The 13,485-nt window shown below is 43.2% G+C and overlaps 1 protein-coding gene across 1 annotated transcript in view; it reads right to left on the bottom strand.

Annotated features, from left to right (window-relative positions):
* Nucleotides 1–1,023: 1,023 nt before the first annotated feature.
* Nucleotides 1,024–13,485, bottom strand: part of FOXK2 (forkhead box K2) — a 46,670-nt gene continuing 34,208 nt past the window's right edge. Inside the window, exons 3-9 of the mRNA XM_032129336.1 lie at nucleotides 12,527–12,674; nucleotides 11,923–12,069; nucleotides 8,987–9,180; nucleotides 8,019–8,194; nucleotides 6,778–7,074; nucleotides 6,187–6,396; nucleotides 1,024–3,245 (exon numbers count right to left, since the gene is read on the bottom strand). Coding sequence (XP_031985227.1) covers nucleotides 3,049–3,245; nucleotides 6,187–6,396; nucleotides 6,778–7,074; nucleotides 8,019–8,194; nucleotides 8,987–9,180; nucleotides 11,923–12,069; nucleotides 12,527–12,674 — 1,369 coding nt within the window. The 3' untranslated portion in view covers nucleotides 1,024–3,048. The remainder of the gene's footprint in view (nucleotides 3,246–6,186; nucleotides 6,397–6,777; nucleotides 7,075–8,018; nucleotides 8,195–8,986; nucleotides 9,181–11,922; nucleotides 12,070–12,526; nucleotides 12,675–13,485) is intronic.

Genomic DNA, 13,485 nt, shown 5'->3' with positions numbered 1-13,485 from the left:
CCACGGGATCACCCCCAGCCCCCAGGAAAGCAGAGAGCTTGCACAGCAAGTCTAAAACACGACTGTTCCTGAAACTCCACGTATTCCCACCCCCATCCACTCCTAAAGGACCGGGATTACCTTCTCTCCTCATTCTGCCATCTCTTTCCACAGTACGTGTGTCACAGTTCAGAATCCTGACAGGAAAACTAATGAGTTGGTGCACAAATTCTACAGTAATTCCAGGTATTTGCCAGCACAAACTGTGGAATACAAGGATTTCTTTCAGAACCTTTAGGTATTCACAGTAAAGGAGAAAATACACAATTAATCAGTGCAGTTAGAGATGTGAGACATCACCAGTTCTTACAGACACAGGACAGAAGGGCTGTGTGGACACAACGGCCACGGAATGATGCCGGCCTGGGGCTGGGTCACACTGCTCCAGCTGCTTCTGGGGCACAGTAACAATTACACCATTTCACTGCCTCCATCTTGAGCTATTTTCTTCTTCTTCTTCCCCAAGGATTGTTTGTTCAGACCATTCAGACCACGCTTTTTATTCAAGGAACAGGTTCTGCCCATTCAGCTCCAAAGACTGTGGCCCTTCCCAGCAGTTCCACAGCCCTCCCAAGGCTTGTGGAGTTGGGTTTCTCCCCAGCTCTTGAAAACATTGCTGTGAAAACCTGAGCCATCTTCCAGGAAAGCTTTCCTGGTCCTTGAAAGCATTTCCCCAACGCTGATGAGAAACACAGAAGGTAACTAATGCAGGAAAAGGGGATCAGAAACCAAACCCACATTCATGACAGTGATTCCAGAAAGTGACATCTCCTAAAACTTATTTACAGAAATAATGATCCATCTTAAGGCAGAGACGTGCCCCAAACAGTGCAAAGCATGGTCCAGCCCCTCCATGCCCTTGGCTCCCGGGACACGGCGTGGCAGGAAGGGGCACCTTGGCTTGTTGGGTCTGACACAGAAGCTGCATTAACCCCAAATATACATCAATATTTCAAACACACTTGTTGAGAAATTTCAACTTAGTTAATTTGCTGAATAAAATTTAATTTTATTTTAAAAAATCTTATACACTATTATTCACCTAGCCCTAGTTGTGAACAGATCTCACTTCTGAAAATAAACCACATTCTAGTCAATTCATTCAACACCAAATTAAATTACTAGTACTGGATTTCTTTTTTCTTAAAAAAAGTATGTTAAAACTTTACTTTTTTTTATTTTTAAAACCTCTAAAGAAAATGTTGCAATTGTACAGAAATGCTTCTTTTCAGGTTATGCTTTTTTTTTTTAAATGCCTGTTATAAATCCAGCTTGTGTAGAGTTTTTTTTTCATAGTTTTTTAATGTATTATCTGCAGAGACATTGTAACAGTTCCATTGTGTAGATGAACACAAAACTTGTACAGATTTCTCATATTTGGTCTTTAGGTAAATAGTTTCCAAAAAGCTGCCTAAAATAACCACTCCAAACTGTTCAGTCCATCATGAAAATACAGTTTTTCCTTTCGTAGCAGGAAAGGAAATATAAATAATGCATCTTTATTACAGAACAGGACAAAAACCAGATTCCGATGGAGGCAACGCTCCGGCTCCCACTCACCTGGCTGCAGGAGGAACTAAGACGTTGTGTGAGTTGAAGACTGAACAGCAGCCTTGTTTCAATTGAATTTTGAAATGTAAAGTGGAATCTATTACCACATTAAAGTGAGAAATTACCGATACATTTTAAAATGTTCAACTGCAGAACACACACTTAAAAAAAAAAAAAAAAAATTATTACCATAATCTGGTAGCCACTGTTAGAAAACCACAACAGCTACTGGTCATGGAGACCCCGAGGTCAGTGTCTGACATCAAAGTGTTACGGAGAAACGGGGCAGATTAATTTCTACTGAAGGGTGCTTAAGCTTAAAAATATCGAATATACCTCTGACAAGATAATTTTACTCTTTTTAAAAGGACTTGTGATAAAGAATTTTATCTTTCTAAATGAAGAACAGTCTGTTATCTTAAACATACACAATATTAAGCGAGACTCTTGTTTTACTTTAGACTGGAAAAATATGCCAGGGACAGTCAAAGTCAACACAAAGTAACAAACAGCAAAAGGTAGCAGAGAGAGAAACAGGTAAGTGCAGCTCTGGTCAAATCCATAGCAGTTCTTTACGTCAGTTAACGGCTCATTTACATCAGAGTTTCTAATCAGTTACATGCAAGCCCAAAGAAGCGTTTGATCACTACACATGGTAATAAAATTTGATTAAATTTATCAGGCAACTGCTAAAATATGAAAATTTGCAGATGTAATAAAGTAGCTTTATCTGAACTTGAACAGGACAGACAAAAGTAAATCATTCCGTTGGTTAAAAAAACCCTACATTCAGTTTTTTACCAAACAAAATTTCACATGAAAAGTAGTTGTGTGATTCCAAAGTTTCCGGAGTAGAAATGGAGTGATTTGAAATGTCAAAGACCCCATTGTTTTGCAAAGAAATGAAAATACACCTCAAAAATTTCTAATTCCACATGTGAACAACAAAATACTGCATATCTATCAACAACTGCATGGGTGGGTGGATCGGAAAGGCTTAGCTGCCACGGTGTCGGAATGGCTCCTGCCTCTGTTCCCTTTAGGAATATACAATCGTTTGAAACCAGTCACACTAAGCGCTATCATGCTGCCGTTACACTGAGATCCTCAGTCCTGGAAATAATCTGACAGATCCTGTTAAAGCTGCAGCCCTCCCAGCACACACAGTCCGTGGGGCAGGAGGGGCGGGGGCACAGCCTCTACAACAACATGGTTCTGCAGTTTGACTTTAAATTACCGAGTTTTAAGGCCACCTGTGTTGGGTTTTGTTTCAGTGCTGAAAGTTGAAGTCTGATCACAGGGCCCCTTTCCCCACTGCGTGAGAACATGTTCCAACATTTTAGGTGTTAGATTTAAGTGTCTCCTTTTGGCACCACGGAGTTTGTTTTTGTTGGTTTTTTGTGTTTTTTTTTTTTTTTTTTTTAAAAAAAAAAAAAAAAAGAAAACTCCCCTAAGTTTCTAGTTCTGGCTGCCTTTGTCACTCACTGCCACGGGTGGGGTGTCCACGTTCACAGCTATGACTATGCTCTCTCCATCCTCTGTTTTGATACGTTTGAGTTCCTGCTGTTCTGACTGGTCTCCGTTCTGGCGCTTGGTGGGAAGCGACGCCGATGCGGACGCGTGGGTTGCTAACATATGCAGAGGACTTGCAGCAGCTGCAAAAAAGAGAATACAAACTTCAGCACCCTGATCCTTGTCAATCAGAGGACACAGGAAGCAAACCTGCACTGTCATTAAATGATCAATTCCTTTATTGGTACCACGTGGGCTACTGGCAGGCCCAGGTGAGATTCTGGTGTGATTGTTTAATCTGCACAAACCTGCTGTGCAGATTAAGGACATTTTCCCAAATCGCTCAACATTCACACAGATTTGGACCCAGATGGGAGAACAGGGAAGCAGCTCCATTTAGCCACTGGGAAGCCGAAGACAGGGAAGGATTTGATGACTGAAGATTTAGCAAATCCACACCGTAACTTGTGACAGAACAGAAGCGGATTCAAAACCCCCTTTGGTAGGTTCTGGCCAGGTCTCTGATCACTGCAGATGTGTGATGTGGCCTGGAAGGAGAGCAGGACCATGCCAGACCCAGCGGGGGCTGTAGGTTACTGGAGGGAAGTTCTGGAATTCACAGAGTCAGGACAGCACACGACACAAGCAGCAATTCCCCTGTGATGGGAAATGAGGCATTTGCCCACAGCTAAGGAGAAGGCAGGGCTGGAACAAGTCCCAGTGGCCAGCAATGACCCAGGCGACAAAATGCAAGTGTTCAGCTGAATCACAGTGGCAGAGATACAGTTCAAGCATCCCATACAAGATTTCAATCTTTCTCCTTCCATGGATGAGGCACCACTCATGGGTGAGTACAAACCTTGAGACCCCTGAGGTTCCTCCCTCTGCCTGTGAGCAGCCCCTTCCTCAACATCAGCCCTGGTTAAATTCACTAATCAAATGTCTTTGCAAAGAATGCAAAATGCTAATTACAGGTTTACTTGTTCATTGCATTTCATGAAACTTTATCTAAACATTATCAAACCACCTGCTTTTTTCTTGATCCCTTCCCTCAGCATCATTTCCCTGACATTATCATGGCATTCCCTGCTAGTGGAGATGAAATATCAAGCCCATGAGAAATTATTACTTGCTAAACTTGTAGCTAGTTATTAGTAAGCTATCCTAGAGAGTATCACCTCTGCATGAACCAAGCTGTAAATCAATTTGCTCTGGAATCTCAGAAGTCATTCAGCTCCCATTAGAAAAGATATTCCTTGTACCATTTCTGAATAGGAGCCATGGAGATGGAACTTTGGAATAAAAGGCCTTCCTGCAACTTTCGTGTTGCTTAAATAAAAACAAGACCCCACCTTCAAGCACACATTAAGACAATCACTGCACTATTCTACTGCACTCTTCCAGTGGAAAGTGTTCCTGCCCATGGCAGGGGGAGGGAATGAAATGAGCTTTAAGGTCCCTCCCAACCCAAACCCTTCTGTGATTCTGTGATTTTTCACTCCGGGGTCTGGTGGGTAACCAGAGACCCTTTGGCTGCAGCCACAGCTGGTTTGTGGGAGTAGGAAACACACAAAAGAATGATGATGTTTGAAATCTACACTGAAAGCTGAGATACAGAATACTGAGTTATGAAATTTTATTGTACAGTAAGAATTGTGAGTTTCTTTTGGACCCCAGAGCTCTCAGCTGACTCACAAGGACCAGGCAGCGCTGCCGAGCTGTTCTGCTGAGAGCAGGATCTGAAAGCACCTGCTTTACTACACATGGAAAATGGAACAGGAACAGCATCTGCTCTGGATTTCTTTCTTCTCAGGTGGCACAAACCTTCTTTCACCAAAGACAAACACAAATGTGTGTGTGAACACAGCCGTGTGCGCGTTACACAGACACATGCAGACAAACACAAGTCTGTGTTTCTATGGGCCCAGATGCTTTGCCTGAGAATTACCTGGTTTCTTGCTGGTTTAGGAGTTACTGTAACAAGAGACCAGGACCTGGAGCACACCTCGCTCCACACCCACCACACACAGAGACACATCACAACTCTACTCCCGTGTGCTGCCACATTCCCTGCACACACCCTGCAGCCCTCGGCTGTCCTGGCAGGGACCATGTTGAAATCAGCTGAGTTTTCAGAATCCAGGGAAAAGAGAAAAAGAATTATTCCTTACTTTTAAAAATAGCTTTTCAGTATACTTCACATGGCTCCCAGCTCTATTCACACATCCCTTCTGACACAGAAAGTGCACCTCAAGTCTGACTGTGATGCTTTTGCTGCTCTTAAGCTGGAAATGAAGTGGCAGCAGCCAGAACACTGACCTATAAATGTCAGTGATGGCAAAGGAGTAAAAAGGAAATGAAGCAGATAATTCACTCCGTTAGGAAGACTTTCGAGCAGAAATGCAAGTAATAAATTGATATAAGATAACCCTAAAAATATTTCTGTAAACGTATTTTATGACAAAAAACCCTCTCCTTCAGTGTCAGATAATACTCAAAGCAAAACTGTTAGAACAAGCTGTGTGCACCTGCCAGCAGAGCAAACCTGCCCGTGCTGTGAGCAAGAGGGAATGGATGGAATGATGACAAAGCACCGCTGCCCACTCAGCCTGCAGAGTCCCAGATGGGAATGCTGGATTCAGACAAGAACCATCTCAAAATCTTCCAGAATCTCAGTCTTTTCAGTACAGGTTCAATAAAATCAGAATAAAAAGTAACAGTTCAAAGAGCCAACCCACAAGCAAGTTCTGGTTTTCCTGTTGGTGGCTTCCAACAAACCACCTGGGAGCAGGCACCATTCTAACAGCTCTGTTTTACAGGAACTTCTTCTAAAACTTGTTTCTATCCTAGTTTAAAGAGGGGAGAGGATGGGTTGTCACCACTAACTACATCCCTATAACAACCACAGAGGGAACAGAGATGTTCAGGCAACCCTTAGTGAAGAGAAACTCTGGTTCTTACCAAGAGAGAGGGAAGGAGCCCTTGCAGGCTGCGAGCTAAAGCCTGTGCAGAGCTCAGCTCCCGCTCTAAGCAGGAGGGACGCGAGCAGAGGAGGCAGAGGCAGCCAGGCCCCCCCGTACGTACCCGCGCTGCCCTGCCCCGCCACGGCCGTGCTGAGGGGCACGATGTGCGTTCCGTTCTGCGTTACAGTTTTTATGGGCAGCTGGTGCTGCCCCAGCGGCGCCTGTTGCACTATGGTAACTGTCTGTAAGGGCGTGGGCTGCGATGTCTGGATGATACGACCGGCAGCTCCTATTGCAGCATGGCTAATAGCAGGGAGAGGCTCCACTTTCACTGAAAAACAGGAGAGAAAACATGGTTAAAAATAACAAAGTGCTCAGGGACCACTTGGTTTCACTCAATCAACCCTCAGTGAAGTGTGTTGTTTTATTACTCGCTCCAGCGTATCTGAGAAACTACAATTCGAAATGTTCAGTTTTAGCCAAACACTTCAAGTATTGATGCCCCAGCCCTGGAAGTGTTCAAGGCCAGGCTGAACGAGGCTTGGAGCAACCTGGGATAGTGGAAGATGTCCCTGCCCATGGGCAGGGGGTGGAACAAGATGGACTTTAAGGTCCTTCCAAACCAAACTGTTCTATGGTTCCGTGATTCTAGGTTCCAAATACTGATCCCTCTGTATAAAGGAGTCCCAAAACAACCCCCACAGGTTCTCACCTTTGACTTCCTTGTGGTCTCCATTCTCTTGAGGTTCTACCTTGGGCTGGGTGACCATAGCAGCTTGTGTGACGACCGCCTGTCCTGCGACAGTGTAAGTGTTTGCTGGTGCTAATCCAGTCACGTTGGTGACTGACACAGCTGGGATCTGGTGCACAACATGAACTGTCTGAACTACAGGCTGCTGGGAGGTCGATGTTGTCACGGGAGTTGCAACAGTGTAGGTGACAGGTTTGATAGCTTGCGGTAGCTGCCGTTGTACAGTAATTAAAACTGGCTGGCTAGAGAGAGGTGATCCTACCAAGAAAGAGGTCAAAATTAGACTGCCAGTTTTAGTTATTTCTTTTAAGCCAGTTATTCTTTTAAACTTCACACTAAAACCTCAGACAATTAATAAGGTCCTTCACTAATGCCTGAATGAGCCAAAAAATACTGTACAATGAAGGTTAGGAAAAGTGGCTATTCCCATCTCCAGGCTCAAAGTAAGGGGCTGTACTGGCTCAGTAAGAGCCATTTGAGCACCCCAGCTCTGCCCCCAAACAAAGCTGAGGTTTGCATTCATTTTAAGTAAACCCCTTTCCACAGATGGGAACACGTGTGTGCTGCAGGTGTTGTGTGCATCAGGAGTGCTCTCCGTGTCCTCCTGCACTGGGAATCCTGGGGTCTGCTCAGGACCATGTCTGCCTTCACTACTGAATGCTCACTGGCACTTCTGTAGTGCCACATCCAAGAAACCGGATGGCAAATGTACATCAAAGAAGGTAATTAAACAAACACACCCTTATCCCATCATGCCTTATGCTCTTTTTGTTTTAAATAGGAGATTTCTTATCTCACTTTATCAGTCCAATTCTTTTATTCCCCCCACCCCGCCACTCTGGAAGGATGACATGACCAGAGAGGTGTGAAAGGCATTTCCTCATTTCTGTAACACACAAACCCTTTTGTTTTTTGTTTTTTTTTTCAAGAGAACTGTTACAAGACAGCACAGTCCTACACAGGACAGAGGCACAACCTCTCCTCAGCAACAACCTGATGCAAGGTTCTGGAGCAGCCCCCAGGTAACAACAGCCCCACATCTGCAGACTCTCCCTGGCTGTTTCTGAGTTTCTCACAGATCTGGTCTGAATGTGAAGAGGTGAAATACATACTCATTTTTGGTGTACATATTAAGTCTTGGCAATATTTAGGTGCCAGCCCTCTGTCCCCCAGCCCTCAGTGCCGAGCTCAGGGCTCCTCACCTGGGGCACTCTGTGCAAATCGTGCTTCTTGTATGACGGCGAGTTTTGGCTGGATGGTGCTGGGCTCAGGTTCCATAGGGACAGGAGATCCTTCCCTGGACAAGCTCTCGGGGGTCTGGACGCCACTGGAGTGTGCAGACAACACTCCAGAGTGATTAGGAGAAGCTGGGGCACTTCTGTAGTTAGAAATGAAAGCAGCAGCTGATGTGTTTTAACTTCTGAACTGTGAAAGCTCATGACCTTCCTCTAATGAGACCGTAACATGCTGCCACAGCAGGGGAGGGCACAGCTACAACCCAGAGCTCAGGATCTTTTAAAAAGCTTCTGTTAAACAGGGACAGAATTTAAAAGCAAACTCCAGGTACAGTTAATGGAGAAGAAGCGGCTGGATGCCTTCTTAGGGAGGCTCTAAATCTGCAAAACATGAACATTTCTTCTGGTGGAGAAGAACAATGAGCAAATCTGAGGCTACAGGGCAAATAGTAAAAGATCTGCACCAGCAGAAAGGCCATAACTTTACAGAGGGAATAATTTAAACCCAAGTATTTCCCCATCACGAATTCTGCTCAAACATTATCAAACTGAATACCCAATTGTCATCTCTAAGGTCAATAAAATGGTAGCCAGTATCTGAGAATTTTCTTTGCAAACAGTTTTAAAATCCAGTAGATGGCAGTTAGAAATTAAAATTATAACTCTGTAAAACCCATCAAAGGTACAGCAAGGCTTGCTTACATTAACAATCTGATAGTTAGTTATGCAAACCGAGTTCTTTAACACTAAAAACAAGCAATAAACACAAGCCTGGTGTATGGGGCAGCCTCCTAATGAAACACACAGAATTCAAACACTGAGTCTGGATGAAATTAAATTACTAAACTCGTGACTGTATCCAAAGCTATCAAGTCTGTAGCAGCCTGAAGATTAAACAACAGCCATAGTCTTTTTGTTCATCTGGTTTTCCTTACCTAGAAGAGAGTGGTCCCAGAGGGGTTCTAAAGCAAGGTACTCCCCTAGGCCGCCTTTTCCTAAAAGCCTGCTCTATTAATTTGCTTTCAGAGGCAGGGTCTATCCTCCAGAATGAGCCTTTGCCTGGTTCTTCCTGGGAACGTGGTACTTTGATGAAATAACGATTCAGAGAGAGATTGTGACGTATTGAATTCTATGGAACATAAAAAAATATGTAGAATTCATATAACTTTTCCAAGTCAGAATGTGGCCTACTGCAGCAGTTTGTACTATAGGAGACTCGGGGTTCAGCTCTTTAATTCTTTAATTTAACAGAACTCAGAGCACTATCAAGCAGTGCCATAAACCTGAAAGGACTCTTGCATTTGTCAAATCTTTCCCAACAATTAAAAACCCAGTATGCTAATTGGAAATAACAGGAATCCCATTTATTTAATTCTCTCATGAGAAACACGGTGATTGAAACCAACTGCATAGAACACTACAAATACTTGTGCAGAATGCAGTGTTAAAAACAAAAATAAAAATGATCAGTGCTTGTACACCACCCTTCCCCAGGTGTCACAGTTCCTTCCAGGAGGGCCAGCAGAACACAGCATATACTGATTCTGATCCTCTGTGATAATTCTGTTACTGTTCCACAGTTCAGAAAGAAAAGGCTAAATTACACAAGTTCCAAAGGCAGCTGGATTGTTGTGAATTCACCCACAGTCCAGTCTGTCTCAATGAAAGAATTTCATGTCTCTATTAAAACAGCACGTGGCAGTAGGTCCTGAACCAGCTCTTCCAGATCTTTGTTACCACGGTCTCTTTGCACATTTCCACATCCTCAGTCTGCTGCAACATCCCCCCCACTCCTCCATCAGAGCAACGCACAGAACTGCTGACACCCTCAAGTGGCTCTATCTGTGCTTGGCATTGCACACAGAATTTCCTTTTATTTTATTTGTTCATTTTTTAACATAGATAAACCCCAAAATCTCTCTCAATATTATCACTGAACAAGAAGAGACTGATGCTAAGGATGCACCCCAAAATACTTGTCGGGGAACAGAGGTAAATGGGAAAAAGCTTTACATCTACAAAAGCTCTCAAAAATTTGCAAAGTGAATGTAAAACTTGCTCAAATGTCTGAGTTCATGACCCTGACGGTAAGTTTGGAAAACTTAAAGCAGTGATAATCATATATGATTTCTTGAATGCAAACTGATGAAACCAGAGATGGGTTTTTCCCTGCCAAAAATGGAAACATAACCAGAAAGATGCCAAGAACATATTTATAAACTGTATTTATTTCTCCATATGCTAGAGTAAAGGACTAGATCCAAAAGTACCTGCTAAAATAAGTTCACAGAGAGGAGTCTTCAAATGCTCAACTAAATGAGACCATTGTATGCTAAAGGATATAAATACCTCAGTTTCTTAAGGTACGGGACTGGGACACTATACATGTGTTAGTACTCTATGTTTTGAATGATACATGCATATAGAGCCTCAAATATGATTTGAAACATCTATCCTAAGTCACCCGAGCAGCAATCCAACTCCCAATGTGTAGAAGCTGGCAGAGCAGTGACTGAGCAGCATCTGATTTTCAGCTTTTCCAATTGTTTCTATGAATAGCTGCTAATTAATTAGTCCAGAACACACTGTCTGCTGTGCCTATCACCTTGGCTTTAGGAAGCACTACAGCCCCAAATCCACACCCTGTTCTATGGCAGAGTTCTTTACCTCAGCGTGACCGTGTGTGTGTGTGTGTGTGTTGGGTTCATGATGCTCACAAAGCAACATCATATACACAGATACTCAAGGTACTGCAAAATAGGAAGCAAAACACACATCAACGTTTTATAAACAGAGTCTTGTTGCTAAAACAACGTGACTGCAGCCAGGATACTGCACTGTTATGTGGGAAAGGGAAACAAAAGAGACTTCCCAGCCACAACAGCCAAGTCCTTGACTAACCAAACCCTTAGCAAACAGCCAGGAACAGCTACATTCCCCACTAACCTTGGGAGAGTGATCCAACTTTCATTTAGGCCTTATGACAAGTAAGTATCTGATTAATATTTAAAAATCTCTTCCTCTACAGGCTGTGCTTTTCAGTCTTCCACTTGTGCAGCCAATCTCTCCAAATTTTACCTCCCTGAAAATAATTGCAGAGTGAGCAGCCAGCAGTGAGCTGATAGTCCACGATGGACCGTGTGCTCCAGGTGCTCCACGCCCTGCAAACTCTGCTCCTTTGGCCTCTGAGGCACCCAAAACAGCACCAAAGGCACTGAGCCTTCATGTGTGTCTGGGACGACTCTGCCAGACTGATTTTTACTCGGTTAGTCATCTTGGCAGAAGCTGAGGCTGGTCTTGGAAAAATGAAAAGAAAGCAGAAATTAATTCTGCAGAGTTGAAGGGTTTGGTCCAACTCGGTACAGGAATGGGCAAGCTCACAAATCAAACAGTGCATGAACCAGTGTGAGATAATGACACATAACACACTTGTTCCTTCACCTGCTGCATGGGCAAGATCACTGTTTACAAACAAAACTGAACTTGGAGCATTTAATATCTCAATTTTATCTCAAGATAGCAACACGGATGTTTACACAACTGTAAGTTACAGAACATGACACCATTCCTAGATAGCATACGGGATTCAAATCCAGTGCCAAATGCACTTTGCTTTCCCCAAAGTCTGTCTGCATCCCTACTAGAGGTTTAGAGAACACCAATCCATCAATAAAGCAATATTTCAAATACAGACTCATGTAAATCGCCCGCTTTGTTGGAAAACTTACAATCAGAAGAAAGACAACACACTCATTTGATAAATTCTGTTTCTGAAGGGTTCTGAGGCTTACCAACTGCCTGCTCATGACTGTTTACAGCTGCCAGTATTGCTCACAAGTAAAAAAAAAAATACTCCAGAAATCAAAATTACCTGCCAGCCCTTGTCTGCTGTCCTGTAGTAGGGATAATTTTTAGTTATGTGCGTATAAATTCCATTTAGTGTAAGCTGCTTATCCGGGGCCATTGTAATTGCTTGGACTATTAACTGTGCATAGGAGTAGGGTGGCTTAGAGTCATCCTGGACAAAAACAAGAGAAGTCTGCATCAACAAACTTTGGAGAGATACACACTGCTTACCAGATCAAAAGTCATAAAACATCATTAATTTGACTTAGGGCACTTTTGGACTACCAAAATCTTGAGGCAGAAAAGAAACTAAGAAAGCTTTGTTCTTCTGATTAGCAATTTTAAGATAACATAAATTTTGCAGATACGTATAATAGCAAAGAATTTTCAGTAGCCTCCAAACAGATCTATAACTGAGACTGCACACAGACCCTCCCCCAAAGGGGAGAGGGGTAAATCAATCAATCAATCAATCAATCTCACATCTGATCACAAAACCCTACACACTGTTTTTAAAGCCTGGAATGTTCCAATTACCACTCAGTGCATACACTTTAGCAAACAAAACATCCCAAGTCTTACATTCACCTCAGGTGTAATTTCTGGGATTGGTTTCAAGCTGTATTTACCTTTGGGCTATCTCCCCCTGAAGCTTCCTTGTCGTTTTCTGACTGTGAATTGTCAGCCATCAAATGTAGGTCAGATGCTATTCCACGACTCATTTTGTACCCTGAAGAGCCTGCGCCGCGGGGGCTCGATGGGCAGGAATTTGCAGCACTGTAGAGCATAAAAAGAAGATCCTACTATTTTGTTATACAGTATATCACCACATTATGTCTCATCAAAAAGCTCTTACTGCAGCAAAGCCACTACCAGAGCTGTGAGGCTGCAGCTAAAGGGCTGTCAGGGCTTCCATTAGAAACCACCTTCCACGCCTTGCTAACCCATCCACAGGAATCAGAACCACTGCAGGAACAAACCTTGCTCAGGCTTTCCTCCTCAAGAGGACAAGGATCAGCTGATTGATTAGGCTGATCTGTATTTGTGTAAGATTTGCCACCTTAAGTCTACCTTAACTGCATCAGCAACCACAAATTTTCAGACACTCGTTGGAAACAAGACACACATCTTGCATGGAATTTCTGCCATATGCTTGTGTTCAGTCTGCCCCACAAAAGATCATCTCTCCTGTGTAATGTTTCTGCACATTTGATAAAATACAGCAAGCAGTGAGGTAAAAAAAGATTTGATTCTCATTTAAATCTAAACCAGTATTATTTTAAGTGCTTACAGGTGTGTGCCCATACTTACACACAGATATATGTACAAAAACCATAAATGTACCGATAAATGGGATGCATCAGCACTGACTCAGCTGATTTAATGCAGTATTAGGCCAACACAGCAGATACACTGTTAGAAAGCAAGAGAAGGTGCCAAACTCTAAAAGAGTATCTCTTAACACTTCACATTTTGCCATCCACCACAGAAAAGTGGAAATAATTGTATATAATTCCACTGGAACGTCTTTTACCAGTGGTCCCCTGCCTTGCAGAGGCCACAGGAACTGCAGCTGCACAGTGCCAAT

The sequence above is a fragment of the Corvus moneduloides genome, chromosome 19 (genome assembly GCF_009650955.1).
Source record: "Corvus moneduloides isolate bCorMon1 chromosome 19, bCorMon1.pri, whole genome shotgun sequence".
Lineage (NCBI taxonomy): Eukaryota > Metazoa > Chordata > Aves > Passeriformes > Corvidae > Corvus > Corvus moneduloides.
Note: the sequence above shows the minus strand (reverse complement) of the source record. Positions and strands in the feature narration are given on the sequence as shown.